This window comes from Giraffa tippelskirchi, chromosome 3, assembly GCF_054371585.1.
Source record: "Giraffa tippelskirchi isolate mGirTip1 chromosome 3, T2T-mGirTip1v1.2.pri, whole genome shotgun sequence".
NCBI lineage: Eukaryota > Metazoa > Chordata > Mammalia > Artiodactyla > Giraffidae > Giraffa > Giraffa tippelskirchi.
In genome coordinates this window covers 27,481,619-27,496,419 of record NC_137277.1, presented here as the reverse complement: position 1 = coordinate 27,496,419, position 14,801 = coordinate 27,481,619, and the positions used below count along the sequence as shown (strand labels likewise).

The 14,801-nt window shown below is 60.7% G+C and overlaps 1 protein-coding gene across 5 annotated transcripts in view; it reads right to left on the bottom strand.

Moving 5' to 3' along the window:
* The window catches only part of MPRIP (myosin phosphatase Rho interacting protein), a 90,414-nt gene that overhangs the window by 25,209 nt on the left and 50,404 nt on the right, over positions 1-14,801 (bottom strand). For 4 of the 5 annotated variants that reach the window (XM_081583435.1, XM_081583438.1, XM_081583437.1 and 1 more), the window contains exons 5-10: positions 12,530-12,614; positions 7,701-7,914; positions 6,477-6,636; positions 2,960-3,101; positions 2,057-2,161; positions 695-751 (exon numbers count right to left, since the gene is read on the bottom strand). In XM_081583435.1, the coding sequence (XP_081439561.1) occupies positions 695-751; positions 2,057-2,161; positions 2,960-3,101; positions 6,477-6,636; positions 7,701-7,914; positions 12,530-12,614 (763 nt within the window). Of the gene's footprint in view, positions 1-694; positions 752-2,056; positions 2,162-2,959; positions 3,102-6,122; positions 6,637-7,700; positions 7,915-12,529; positions 12,615-14,801 lie in introns of all 5 variants that reach the window. The other variant, XM_081583434.1, reaches the window with a different exon arrangement.

Here is a 14,801-nt window from a genome sequence, read left to right as displayed (position 1 = left end):
AGGCAGTGTGGGCACTCCACCCACAGGAGTGTGGCTGCAGAGGGGAGCCAGGCCCCCCAAGCCCAAGGAGGCAGCCTGTGAGTTGCAGCCACCTACTATCTAGCCAGAGGGCTGCCCACCTGCTGCCAGCAGGGGTGACCCAATCACAACCAGCCAGACTCCCCAGTCTTCACTGTGAGGAACGACAGGGGCGCTGAGTCTGCAGGCAGAGCCGAGGGAGCGGATACGGAGGGGAGAGAGAGAGAAAAGGAGGGCCGGGAGGGGGATCCGGGGGTCTCACAGAGGGACCTGAGGCTCCTCCTGCCTCCCGGGAGGCTTGGTCTCCACCCCAGCAGCCCCTAGTGGCTCACTCTTTCTGCTCAAGTCCACTAGCTCCTCCCAGGCCTGCGGCTGCATCTCAGCTGCTGCCTACCACCTCACAACCAGGGAGCCTGTTCTTGGGGAACCTGGGCTCTCAGGAAACCTCTGGAGAATGTGGCCAGGTGGGAAGCTCATGTTGAAGGGCATCCCCAGGCCTGAGGCTGATGCCCACCAGAAGCGGGAGAGCAGTCCACATGCTGAGGAGATGGGGTCGTGGTCACAGTCCTGGAGGTGGTGGACAAGGGCCAGTGCTCACACACCCACAGGGACAAGGCCAGCTGGACCTCACACCTGCTCCCTGGTGCCTGGGGCTACGGCAGTTCCAGCCACTCACCTGGCCATCCTCATACTGCTTGGTCAGCCAGCCTTTTTTGAAATTCAGCAGGTCAGGCTAAGAGAGAGGAATAAAGAACAGCTCAGAGAAAAGCAGCCTGGTGTCTGGTTCTGTGCAGAAGCGGACTGACGAGGCAGGCGTTTCTCTCCTGGTGAGGGGCCCTAGGAAACGGGGCTTTTCCGCGTGCCGGATGAGCACATGTGGCTCCTCGCCCTGGCGGGGGCTGCCCAGGCCACTCCAGGCTGTGCATCTCCAAGGAGGCCCAGGCTGCGCACAAGGCGCAGATGCGGCCCCCTCAGCCCATGAGCAGCGCAGCAGGGCCTCCAGGAAGCAGAGAACAGTCCAGAGCCACCCGGCATCTCGCATGGAGGGAAGATGAGCAGTGATGGCTGAGACTGAGAGGCTCATAAAAGCCACGGGAAGACTGACAGCACCTGGTGTGAGCACGACGCAGCAGTGAGCTGCCAGGGCCCTGCAGCCACTGGCCTGCCAGGATGACCCTGAGCCCCTGCTTCCCTACGAGCAGCAGAGCCAGGACAGCAGGTGCTGACAGCACCTGAGAGCACCCGGAGGGCCCTCGCAGCCCTGGGCCTGGCTGGTGTCTCTTGTGTGGGTGTGGGCAAGGCCAGGTGCACAGAGATGCAGCACTGCAATGTCCAAGGACCCAAGGAGAGTTAAGAGAACATGTGCCCCGGGGCCGGACACCCATCAGCTGTGGGTGCCCTGGAGCCTCTGCTGCAAAGTCCAGACTCCAGGTGAGAGAGCATGTGCCCTGGCCCAGCTTGGGAGCCGCTGGGGGCCCCACGCCTGGAGGAGTGGGACTAGCCCTGGTTCCTCAGGAGGCCGAGGACGAAGGCAAGAGGGACCCATGTGAGCCGCTGTCTTCACTCCTGGGGCTCTGACCTGCCTTTCGGGGCTCCCTGAGGGTGTGGTGGTCCCGCAGACCTGCCTGACCACTCCCTATCTCCACCCAATGGCCACAGCTCCCATGGCCTGGAGCGAAGGCCAGGCTCCCTCCATGGTGACCCCACGAACAAGAGACGTGCCCAGTGGGAAGGGGGCTCCTGCCTCTAAGACGTCACAGAGACAAACACTCAAAACGAGAAGAACAGAGGTTCGTGCTGTGGCCCCAACCCCCGGAGCCGAAATTCTGCGGTCCTGGCAGCCTCCTCTGCCGGAGATCTCAGAGCTCAGGATGCCCACGTAGCCCAGAGAAGGAGCAGAAACACAGCATCTGCTTCTCACACAGACACGACGGCCCGTGCACAGGGGGCAGCCAGCACGGACACCAGCAGACAGAGCCCCATGACAAGCAACAGGGGCGACGTCTCCAGGCCTCGGAGCACAGGCGCCCGGGCTCACCGTCAGGGAGGACTCCGTGGACCTCCTGTCCAGTGACTTGGCTCTTCGGTGTGGAGACAGGGGGGAGGCCGAGGCGTCTGGGAGAGGAGCTTCGCTGGGGAGGTCCTGTGGCAGAGAGCAGCCCCGTCAGCACCAGCCAGTCCCTTGTCCGGTAGAGCCACAGGAGGGCGGGCTTCAGGGCCGTGTTGCAGGCAAGGAGTGGGGCTCTGCTGTCTGGTGCCTCGGCACCTCTGCCCCCGTGGACAGGACCTGTGTGCAGATGGGACCCGCGCCCAGACTCCTGGTCCTGAGCCTCCAACTGCCTGCCAGGGCTTGAGCCGCTCTGGTGGACAGGGCAGCCTTTTCTTGCATATGTACCAGCCACTTGGCTCTCCTGGTCCCCACTCTCCCTGGGCCTCGCAGGTTCAGAGAGGGAAGAAGCTGGGCTCTGTGCAGCGAGCAGGAGAGCCCAGAGAGAATGGGAGGAAGACAGAGGGTGGACTTAGCAGGGCCTCAAGAAGTAGGGGCCCTGGAGAGGAGTTTCAGAAGTGGAATCCACCTTGGAGATTCAGCAGAGAAATGAGGGCTGTGGCCATGGCCGGAAAAGACAAGAAGAGAGGAGACCAGGTGGCCTCAGAGAGGAAGAGAGCGGCTCTAGTTAGGACCTGGGACCCAAGGCACATGACAGCAGCTCTGAGCAGAGATGGATGGAATTCCGAGAGGAAAATGAAGAAGACAGGCCTCACCCTCAAGAAGTTCACTCGGGGAAGAAGGTGAGAGGCGCAAGAAACGACCAGGAAACGAGAGCAGGAAGCCAGGCAGAAGTGCACCCACCCACATGTGAGTGGGCTGTATGGGGGGCCCTATGCTGCCCATTCCCACCGCCTGCTCTGCCTCAGTACTGCCCAGAGCCCGGACGCTCACCCGCTTCCTAGGGAACGCCCTCTTCTCGCTGCGGCCTTGTCGAGTGTCACTTGAGGCCAAGGGCCCGGCAGACAAGTTGGTCTCCATGTGCTCTGCCTTCTCTGTGTCCAGGGCCTCAAACTTCTCTATTACCTGGGACCTCCTGCAAGAGAGGGCACGAGGCCACTGAGGAGGGAGACAGGGTCCCTGGAGCCTGAGGGGACACAGAGTCTGAGGGGCTCCTGCAGCCAGCACCCCATGCTGGCTCACCCCAGCTCCTGGGCCACCCTCGTGTGGGGTGCTGGCCGCACACACACCTCGTTCGGCCAGCTCGCCTGATGCCCTTACTTCCTCTCCCACCTCCACACGGGGAAGCTCTTGGACATGGCCCTGCCCTCTGCCTCCCAGCCCCACACCGCAGACGCCGCACGGGCTGTCGTGCTGACACACTTGGCCCTCACACGCCAGCGCCCCCTCCTGAGCCACAGACTGGTGGAAGGCAGCCAGCACCTCAGGCGCCCCGTCCTCACCACGTTCCTCAGCAGATCGGATGCAGCCCCCACCCTAGGGCGTCCAAAATTTAGCAAGAAAAAGACCCACGAATTAACATTATTTCTGCCAACAGTAAAAAGAATCAAAACCCAAATTAAAAACAAAGCAAGTTGATTTCGTGTGAAAGGGCGGGCGGCATCATCAGGCCATCTACGGCTGGAGACGGAGCTGAGATGGGAGCGAAGCAGGCGGAGGAGGGGCGAGGAACGTCACAGCGACACAGCAGGAGGAGTGGAGAGGGGCAAGACCTGGAAGAAAACAAGGCTGGAGAATGAATAAACAGAAAGAACTGCTGGTAAAAATCAAATATGGTAAATCAAAATCATCCCAAGAATTAAAGCAAAAACCCAAGGCGATCACTGAGGAGGGAGACTGTCCTGCCCCCGCATCACGCGCATCCGCCTGGTGGATGCACCCTCATGAGCTGCCCACGTGTCCCCAGGCCAGAGGCCTGTTCCCCCTGAGACGTCTCACAGGGAGGGCTGTCCTTGCATCGGACTAACAGAGTCGAGGGCAGCAAGTGAAGGGCCGCTGCGCCCAGTAGCCTGAAGCCTAACTTCATGAGGAAGGGGAGGGGAACCCGGAGGCCAGCTCGTCCTTGGGAGGGGACCAGCAGAAGGGGCTCTTGGGGGTCCTTCCTCAAGAAGGCAGAACTCCCAGGGACCAGCTCCCTGTGGAGCCATCTCTGCTCCCGCGGAGTCTCCTGCAGGCCAGCAGCAGGTGCAGCGGGGGAGCGAGCGAGCGAGTGCAGGAAGCCAGGCGGCGTGGGAGCGCCTGGGAACCATGGGGAGCTCTCGCTGGTGCTTGGACTGGCTGCGCCCCCAAGGTGGCCTGTCCCAAGTGTCCTGCTAGGCTTAGAGGACAGACCCGCTCACAGGTAGAACAAGAGCTCTTCCAACCGACCTCAGGACCAGAAAGCCCACGATGGGCTCGAGGTGCAGGGGCCAGTGAGTCAGGCCAATTGCATGCTGCGGGCCGGGCCAGCCATGAGAGAGGTCAGAAGAGGGAGGCAAGTGCCGCCTGCCAGGGGTCTGGGGGAGTCCGCCTCAGGTGACTGTAAAGTGGGGCCTTTTCAGCTCAGGTCCTTGTAGTCCTACAGCTGGGACAGCAAAGGCATCCCGGTGAGCCTGCTCCGGACTCCCAGCCAAGGGGCAGATGGGACCTCGGCAGCTGGGCCTGGTGTCAGTCACCAGCGGATCAACCAGCCATCCCTCCACACTAGCTCAGCAGCAGCTCACCATTTGAGAAACACTGGGGAGGCTCGGGGGCCAGTCCAAAGACTACTTCAGGGCCAGGACTGGTCAGGACACCCACCCTGAGGCCTCTCAGTCAGGCTTCCGGCAGCCGCCCCCTGGGTATGGTGGCTGGTGTCCTGCCCATCTGGGGCTCTGATCTGCACCACAAGACAGGGATCTGGTCCAGCACCAGGAGTGGCTCAGGACCAGAAAGCAGGCCTCGGACAGGACAGCAGCCAGAGGACACGAGAGCAGTGAGAAGTGATGTGACAGTGTTAGGATGCAGAGGAGAGGGCCCCAGGGGAGCTGCACCAGGCGAAAGCCCCTCCCCATGGTGGCAGAGCAGGCGAAGCGCAGCCCCAGAGGTGCCATCTATCCCAGCCATAGCCGGGAAGGAACTCCAAGCCAAGCAGGTATGCTGAATGTTAATTCTTCGGTCCCCGCCAAACCAAGGTGTGGCTGCCTGCTTGGGGGCCTCCAGGACTCAGTAAGAAGCCCCCTTGCCCAGGCCACTGGCCTCCTACATCTAGCAAGTCCTTTCACTTAAGTGCACTAAGGACAACCTCAGCCCTGCCCCAGCTCTGCTGTCCCAGGCTGTTCCCGTGAGGAGGAGCCCTGCTCCTGCACCCCTGGGTATGGAGTGCTCACACACCTCAAGGGGTTACTAGTAAACCAGGCGGAGATGCTGTTTGGAGGGCGTGTCCCCTACCCCTCCAGGACTGAGGCACCTTCTGTTTGCTTCTCTCTTCAAGTGTGTTTTCCTAGTGCTGGAGGGGATACCTGGGAGGGCAGGTGGGTGGGAAGGAGCAGGGGAGCAAAGCAACCGGGGCTCTGCAAAGGGTCAGCCGATGTCCCCACTCGCTCCAGTTCTGGGCCTGGGGGTGGGGCCGGAGGACACAACGCTAACAGTGGGTCTGAATCTCCTCCTTAGAAAGCAGCTTCTTTGGAAATGAGTGAAAACCTCGATTTCCTCTTCCCGGAGCATGTTACAGGCTCTGGAATCATGTTGGGAGGTTTGAACCCCTGCACAGCTCACCACACGCCAGGGTGAGAGCCCTGCTGCTGGACAGAGGCTCTGTTTACACGTGGGGCTGGAAGCTTCTACTGGAAGGGGCACTGGGGCACTCTGGTCCAGGCCTGGACTTGGGAGACTTCAGAGATGGAATCATGCTCTTTCCCTCGCTCTCCACAAATGCAGGGTCCTCCCTGCCTCAGACCACAGCTCCACCTGGCCTTGGCCCATCTCCAAATCGGTGACAGAATGTCACAGAATGTACGAGTGTGTGAGTGCACATGTGGGTACCTGTGAGAAAGCATGTTGAGTATGCACAGTAGGGGCTGGAGGAGTGCGCAGAGTGTGTGCAAGCCCCTGGCCCTCCAGTCCCCCCAGCCCTTACCTCCGCTCGTTGCCAAACAGACGGGCCACCTCTTCCCTGCCAGGGCTCCGGGCCCGAGTCCTGCGCTCCAGCCGCCTTCTCTCCACCTGGAAGGCTTCTCGGTGGCTGATCCTGATGGCCTTAGGGACGTCGGCCAGGGTGGCATACTGCCTGCTGGCTTTAAAGGCATAGGCACGCCCCAGTCTCTCTGCTCCCCGCCCCCCAGCACTGCTGGAGTCCACATGGGCAGGGGGATGGCTGGCCACATCCAAGGAGTTGAAGGAGCTGCTGCAGACGGTTCGGGCAGGGGGCTGAGGACCTGGGGGAGGAAGGGGATGGCCAGGCTCTCGGGAGGGTGGGCTGGAGTCGCTGTACCTGTTGGTGGGGGCGCCCGGGCTGGGTGGGGAGAGCGGCGGGGGCAGCTGCTGCTCCTCAGCCTTCACATCTTGCTTGGTCTTCTCCAGGGAGAAGTAGCCACTCTCCACCCGGACTTTGCGGCCACAGTCCACGCGGTCTCCGCTTGTGGTGCTCTCCTCTGGAAGACGAGGGGCAAGAACCGTGCTCAGCCTGCTGCCACCTCTGGTTCTATGACCTTTGGAGAAGGCGTACAGGTCCAAGGCCCCCCAGGGCAGAGCCCTTTCCCGGGAAAGGAATGGGGCATCCTTACCTGCCTCTCCCTAACGGGTACCTCTCAGCCAGATGGCCAGGGGTCCCTGAGCTCTAGTCTGGGGGCTCAGCTGGGACAGCAGGATCCCCTGGAAGGGACATCCCACCAACAACCACTTCCCACTGAACACCAAGGAGGACCCAGGGAACGTGGTTAACACTCCACGCTGCACTGCAGGGGGTGCGCTTCAATTCCCTGGTTGGGGAACTGAGATCCCCAATATCACACAGTCAAGCTGGAAACCGAGTACATCATGACGGAGAGTACATCATGAGAGGCCGTGCAGCCTCTCAGTGTGTCGTTAAGGGGTAGGGAGGAGCACTCGGGAGGAGCAGAGGAAGGGCCAGTCCTGGATGTGGTGGGCACCCACGGCTGGGGAGTACTGAGCAGCCTTTTGTCCAGAGCCTGAACAAGGTGCATCTTGCCTGAGTGAGCAGTCTCAGCTGTCCATGTGTCTTTAGTGGACAGATGGAAATGGGGAAGCCAGCCTGTCATGCAGAGCTCTCTAGGCCTGGACAACGGAGACCAAGTGCCGCCCCGCTCTGCTCAGACAACTACAAGTCCTGGAAGGAGACATGGGGTCGTGCCAGCTGTTCCCCTGCTTCAGCCAGCGCCTGGTGCAACAGTGGGAGAAGGACTGCACAGCCCTTGCTGCTGCTCGCAGAACACAGTGGGCTTCAGATAACCAGGCGTTGAACACAAAGCAGCCATGGGGAGCAGAGGCTCCTTTGGACACAGAGCTCACTACAGAGCATCCCGATTCTCATAACACCAGGCTGGGGCTCGGAAGTGCCTGAAGGCTGGAGGGCCAGCAGACACACAAGGATGCCCGAGCCCCAGCACCAGCTCGCCCTGTCAGGAGGCCCGTCCTAGTGCTCGGAGGTGGGGCACCAAGACATACAGGCACGGTGGCCACCCTGGCTACCACTTACCATCTCTGCCCTCAAGCCCTGGCTCCCTCAGGGTGCTGGCCGCAGGAGGCTGGCCCTGGCTGGGACTCTGAGCTGGACTCGGGCTGCTCCCATCTGGCTGGTCCTTGGCCCTCATTTCTTCCTGCCAGAGTGTGGACTTGGTGGTGGGGACTTTCTCAGCACTGGGGATGCTGCTGCTGCTGCTGGTGACAGCCATCTTGGCCGGCCCTGGCTCCTGCAGGGGAGAGCGGTGTCCACGCAAGCCTCGGAGCACCCTGCCCAAGCCAGCGCACAGGTCTGGGCTGCCCGAGTACCTGGCCACCAAGGTCAGCTGCAGTGTCAGAGGCCCAGATGCCAGAAAGCAAGGTTCAGCACAGAGACGTCCCAGCTGGGCTGGAAGCCTTCTCTCTTCTGCAGCCCCAGCCAGCACCCAAAGCCTCTAGGCACGCAGAATGGGAGCCTGGAGCCCAGGTGGGAGCCCAAGCTGGAGCTGGTGCTGCCCCAAGGGACAGCATTTGTGTACGAGGTACTTAGCCAGAGCATACAGAGAAGTGTAACTCCACACTGTAAGCCTGTGGCACCTGCCCATGCCCCGGGCCCAAGCCCCTGCCTACCCAGGCACTGGGGTGCCTGCTCCTGACCCACCACCAGCAGGATGGCTCTGGGCACCCCCCAAAGTGAGGCACATCTTGGCGGTCCTTCCCCAAAACAGACTGCCTGCTGGGCTCTGACTAGCACCACACCTTACAGTCCCCACCAGCCACCCCAAAAGCTCCTACAAAGGGAGCTCACCTCGGCTGAGAGGAGGTGGCAACCCACGCTTGCATGGCCAGTAAGAGGCAGAGTGGGGCTCTGAGCATTTGGCACCCCCAGGGACCCCTGGGAGAGGAGAAGGGCCCAGGACGGGGGCTGCCTGTTGGGTGGGCACCTGTGTCCACAGTGAGACAGCCAGCACTTTGCCTAGTCCAGAGCTTCCTCAGTTCCACAAGGGTCTCAGGCCTCCTGGGATAGATGAAGCCAGGATGGCTCTCCCGCAGACCCGGGAATGCCCACCACCCCTTCTGTCACAGCCATCAGTAGCCATGCCTCCCTGGCTGGAGACTCCTGAGCGCTCTGAGCCATGGTTGAAGAGGTAGAGTCCTGGAAGAACACGGCTTCTAATGGTTCCCCAAGGCTCCAACAGAACCAGCTCCAATGACCCCAGGACACTGGCCCTGCAGCCCCTGAGCCTGTCGTCATCAGCGCCCTGGCTCCACACCCCAGCAGCCATGCTGCTCTGAGCAAAGGTCTCTCTGGGTGCCCTGCTGTGCCCCCACAATGACCTGGGGCCCACGCTCTGAGGCCGGGCATGGCTCTGCGGGCTCAGGGTGGAGCCATGTGGGCATTACCTGGAGACCATGCTTGACGAGTCTGTCCCCTCAGTGGAGGGGGACTGGATCAAGGACACAGAGGCTGCCAACATGGGCTGTGGAGGAAGGGTAGCACTGTGCCCATGAGAGTAGGGCCCTGGCACATGCAAGCCTTCCTGATGCTGAGGTGAACCCAGCACTGGGCAGGGTGCTGGTGAGGATCTCCAAGTGGAAATTCCAGGCCTGAGATGTGAGGGTCAGTGACAGGGCTTCCTCACACCAGGCAGTTCCAGGCCTGCCTCCTGGGCCCCTGACCTTCTTAGGACTCAGCCCAGATGAAAAGGGCCCTGGAGCCGCCAAGGTCCATGGTAAGTCTCCTGTGGTAGCCGTGCTGTCTCTGGCCTGTGTGCCCAGCCTCACCGAGTCAGCAGGGGCAGAGGGGCAGGGCAGGGGCTGGTTTCTGGGTAGTCACTTCTCTCCTCCAGAGTACATGGATGGAAAAGACTCGGCAAGGGCGGGGCCAGGGCCACATGGCACCACAGCCATTCCCCACACTGTCACCACTGTGGTGGGGGGTGCTGGCGTTCACACCAACAGAGCCCTGGTGCCCAGGCGAGGTGGGGGAAAGGCCCAGAGCCCCAAGGTGCCCCTCTCTGCGTGGCCAGGACTGCTGCAGGCCTAGGGCTTTCAGTACCATAAAGAAGTCAGCCAAGAGGAAAGAGAAAATGGGGCAGGAAGGAAGGCCCAGTCAAGGGGCTTCTGCAGCCTTCACACGCTAAGCAGGCCCCTCTTGAGCAGGTTTCCCACAGAAAGCCACCTTTTCTACCCCTGGGGTGTGGGAGCTGAGCAGAGGGCCAGTAAGAAGGAGGGTTCTGACCCAGAGTGGGCATGGCAGCAGGTCCCAACAGGTAAACAAGATGCCTGAAAAGAGGTGGCATCTCACAGCAAATGTGTGGGCCTGAGGTGGGTCGGACCAGGGCCTGACTGGAGCCTCAATCACGGCGAGAGGCCTGGTGTTTTACACATCCCTGAAAAAGACCGAGAAGCAGGGGCCAAGAGCCCAAGCGGGTGAGCAGACGGAGGAGCCGGTCTCCCAGAGCTCCGCCCAAGGATGTGTGCCCCTAAACTGCACACCAGGCTGGGTGAACACACAGCCCCTGGCCTTGCCCAATTCCCAGCTCTGGGGTCTAGGGAGATGGAGAGGGGAACCCCTGGTCACACCCTGAGTGGATAACCACTCCTCTCTAGGCATTTAGGTACCAGGACGCCTTTCCTCAAACAGCCAGAGCAGGAAGAGGCTCCTGGGAGCCCATGCCTCTCAGGCTCCAGCTCTAAAGGCCTAGGCCAGCCTGTCTCCCCACTGCCCTGGGCTCTGCTGCAACCCAGCCCCCGGCCGAGGGGTGTCTGCTCTCCCCCACAGCCCCATTCTCGACCTCCCTCTGGCCTGAGGGGTGCCTGCCTATTCCATGGCCCCAACTCCAGATGCCTGAACGCCCTCCTTGAACCAGGACCCTGGGCCCCCTGCCTGCCTGAGTTCCTGGAGGGCAGGGTACAGCAAAGGGACACCCCCAGCTCCCTGTTAGTTTGACCCAAAACTCTGGGGCCATGAGAAAAAGGCTAGGTTTGGGGTCTTGGATTCTTCTCTCTATAAGGGCCCCTAAGGCATTAGGCTTTCCTCACAGCTCCATCTCAGGTTGCCGAGGGGGCTGGCCCAGAGATCCCCAGCTCTCCTCTGGAGAGGCCCCACATCCTTACTCAAGACTGACTCATGGGGATGGTCCCTGATGAAAACTCAACGGATGCCAGAAACCCGCAGCCTCCGGCACGATGCTCAGGAAGCCAGAGGCTGAGCAGAGGAGGCTGGGGCCCTCCATGCCCCAGGGGCCAAGACAACCTCCGGCAAGTGGGTGATGTCCCCACTCAGAGTGTGAAGTAACACTGAGGGGAGAGGGTGTTCATGGGGATGGGGACAGCGGAGAAGATCCCCTAGTCTGGCTGGAGTGTCTCCTGCTGTGCAGCTGCCCAATTTAGAGGCAGGAGCTCTGCCTGACACTGCTCCTGAGGCATCGCTGCAGAAACACATGTAACACTAAATGCTGTGATCCCACTTGGGGTTCTCTCAAACTAGAAGTTTTGGGGGATTTCCTATATCTGCTGTTTCCCAGCGGGAAGCTCCACTTTGCATTTCCGGGAATGACTGCAATTGCATTTTGCCCACTTCCTGCCAGGGACACTACCTTCCAAGAGGGTGTTAGCCTGGGATCCCCTCAGGACGGGTGGGCAGAGAGCAGACAAGGACCATCAGCTGAGAGCAGGCCAGAGGATTCTGAGAGGTGTGCAGGGAGGGGGACCCTGGCCAGGCATACCACCCTGTCCTGCCCAGGCTGCCCCTCAGGGAAGCCCAGAGGAGCCGGCAGGGACTGCTGAGCGCAGGGGTTGCCAGGTTCTCCATGGGAGTGCTGTCAGGCTCTGGGGCTTTTAAGATGCCGACAGGCCCCGGGTCTGTATCCTGTTCCCTTGCAAGGGTGTGGAAGGGCTCAGGCAGGGAAGGCAAGCACGCTGAGTCACAGGGAAATGTGGGGCAGAGGGTGCACATTCACAATAGATTGACTGTTAGAATGAGCGGGGTTAGGGCGCTGACCCTCCAAGCAGTCAGATATCCAGCACGACTTAGGTTGGCCCACGGTACCCATAGTTCCACATCCATGAATTCAACCAATTGAGGACTGTGCAGTCCTGCAGGATTTACTATTGAAAACAGTCCACACAAAGTGGACTCCCAGAGTGGAAACCTGTGTAGCTCCAGGGTCATTGTACTAAGCACCCAGGAGGGGCCTGGCACTTCTGCCACTGCTCATAGTAATCTGAGAACTCGATTTCAACAGGCTCGTTTCACAAATCAGTCCACTGAGGCCCTGAGCCCTTCTGGTGCCCTGAGCCCCTGCAGACCAGCCAGGGGAGGGGAGCCCTGGACATGGGGGACTGCCCCAGCCACCTCCTAGTCTGGCCTCGTGGGAGCTGGTAGGAGCATAGAATCAAGGCTGTGCCAGTGCTTTCCATTTCTGGTTCCCCTGGGAGCCCCCCATGGCCAGGCACTGCAGGACCACCCCTCCTGGCCCCCTGCCCAGCCTGCTGTCTGCAGAATTGTCTGTGCAAAAGGTGGAGCTGAGCTGAGCCTCTCCTCCCAGCATGCTCTTGGCTCCCAGCAATTGGCAGGACAGTCAGGGGAGGGATGGGCACTGTGTGGTGATGCCTCTGGGGGCAGCCCCACAGCAGGCCACCCTCTCCAAGTGGGGGTCCTGCCCTGGGTCTTGCAGAGGAGTATGCAGAAGGCAGCCCACAGACTTGGAGAAGGAAGGCGAAAACCCCTGGGCTGAGGGCTGCCTCAGCCCTGGCATGACCCCTTCCTTCCCTTGCCTCCAATTCTAGGCTGGGTCCTGAATCCCCCAATCTTCCAGGGCGCTCTTTCTTTGCCCCACCTCCACCGAGGGGATGCCTCACCTGTGGTGTGGGGGGCTCTACCTTCCGCTTCTTCTTCTGGTTCTGCTTGTTGGTCCTGGGATAGACTGTGAGCATCTCCAGCCACCTGGGAGAGAGGAGGGCATGGCACCAGTCAGACCAGAGCTGCCACTCCAAGGCAGGAAGTGCCAGCAGCACAGCTGGGACACAGACAGGCTGAGCCAAGACCACGCCCAGGCACTGGCCATGCAATGACCACAGCACCAGCAGAGAGTACACTGGCACGGTGGCAGGCTGACCGCTGGCCTGGTGAGGACTTGGCACTGTTTTTGTTACCAGCCTTCCTCTGGGGCTGAGACTCCACTCTAAAATCACCCTCCTGGAGTGTGGCTGGCCAGCACAGACACGCTGCGACTGGGAAGCCCCAAGGACCATGGGGGCAAGAACCTAGGAGTCATTGCCAAACTATCCCATGGTGGTCACTTCTGGGCACTGTGCAGCTGACCTCCCACACTCTGGAGGGGCTCACCTCACCCTTGGGGGCACCTCGGGAGCATCTTTGGGGAAGGCCTGGCAGAATGCCCAGGGACCAACACCAGGGCCCATACACTGGAAGGTCCACTCTGGACCAGCAGCAGGGAAGACAGGGAGAAGCATGGACTCAGATCTGGCTCTGCTCCCCTCAAACCAAGATCCAGGTGGCTCCTAGCCCTCGGGGCTTTGGCCTCTCATCTCTGGAACCAGGGGGGGAATGCTTGCCTCTCTGGAGCTCTGTGGTAGCTGGGAAGGTCGGAGCAAGGGGAAAGAGGAGATGTGATGGGGGGAGGGGCAGTGCTCTCTCCACAAGGGACAGTACTACAGGGAATGCTGGGCCAACTCTGCCCAGACACAAGGGTCTGTGTGGGCCTGCAGCCAGCCTGTGACAACGGCCTGGCGGCAATGGCCGAACTGCTGACGGAGGCAGGATCTGCACTGCCAGCATACTGGCTGAGGCAGCAGCAAAGACCAGCACCCCAAGCCCAGGGCAGGCAGAAGAGCTTGTCTTTAGTTCTCAGAAGTGCTCCTTTAATGTGTTTGTGTGTGGGGTGCCGCTGGGGCAGCTGTGCTGCTGGCAGCTGGGAGAGGGGTTGCATGTGGAGTGCACCCCTCCAGCAGTGGAGCTGAGGCCCAGTCAGGTGAGAGCGGGGGTTCTGGGCCTGAGAGCGAGTGAGCGAGTGAGTGCCCTGCATGAGGAGACCTGAGCACAGGCTCTGCTCCCAGGGCCCCGAAGCCAGGAGACAACGGCTCACTCTGCACAGCAGCAGATGAGCAGGCTCCAAGGGCTCACCCATGTACCCTGAGGAGTTCGAGTGCTTGTGGGTTAACAGACTTGCTTTCTAGCCTGGCAAAGGGAACAAATTTCCTTTGTCAAGTTCACACTAAGGACCCCGCCTGCAGAGGGCCCCTCTCCAGGCTCTACCTGAGAGGGGAAAAGAGATTGCTTGCGAAGTCACGTCATCCTCCAGGGCCTGGGAACAGGGCTGCGGCAGGCATGTGCAAAGCAGTCAGGGAGCCCTGAGCCCATGAACAATGGCCCTGTCGCTCTTGACTGGTAACACTACCGAGCTGGGCAAACCTGTGCACCTTACATGACAGGGCCTTGAGGGGAAAGGAGAGAAGACCTGCACCACGGCCACACAGTTGACTGAACAGAGCTCCTGAAGCCCCTGCCAAGTGCCAGATGGAGGTCCCATCAGAGGCCAGACCATGTGGTGCTGACCTAGGCCCCGGCTCCCATCTCCTAGTGCCCTGGGACCTCAGACACCCTTCCTGTCCTACGTCACCCAGACCCCTCCCAACTAGTGTGTGTGTGTGTGTGTGTGTGTTGCCTAGATCTCCTTGAGGAGTCTGGTTGGGCAGTGAAACCTCAGCCAAGGGTGCCTGCCAGACAGGCCATGGCAGCAGGTGTGAACCAGGACCCGCGACTGGCTCTGCTGCCACTCATGCTTGGGGAGATCAGGTTCCCTTCATCTCTGGCCTTCTGTCTCCAGCTGCAGAACCACTGACACTGGAAGAGGGAATGGCAAACCACGTCAGCATTCTTGCCATGAGAACCACATGAACAGTATGAAAAGGCAAAAAGATATGACAACGAACGACGAACTCCCCAGGTCAGTAGGTGCCCAATATGCTACTGGAGAAGAGGAGAGAAATAGCTCCAGAAAGAATGAAAAGGCTACGCTAAAGCGGAAACAGCGCCCAGTTGTGGATGTGTCTGGTGGTGAAAGTAAAGTCCGATGCTGTAAAGAACAATACTGCGTAGGAACCTGGAATG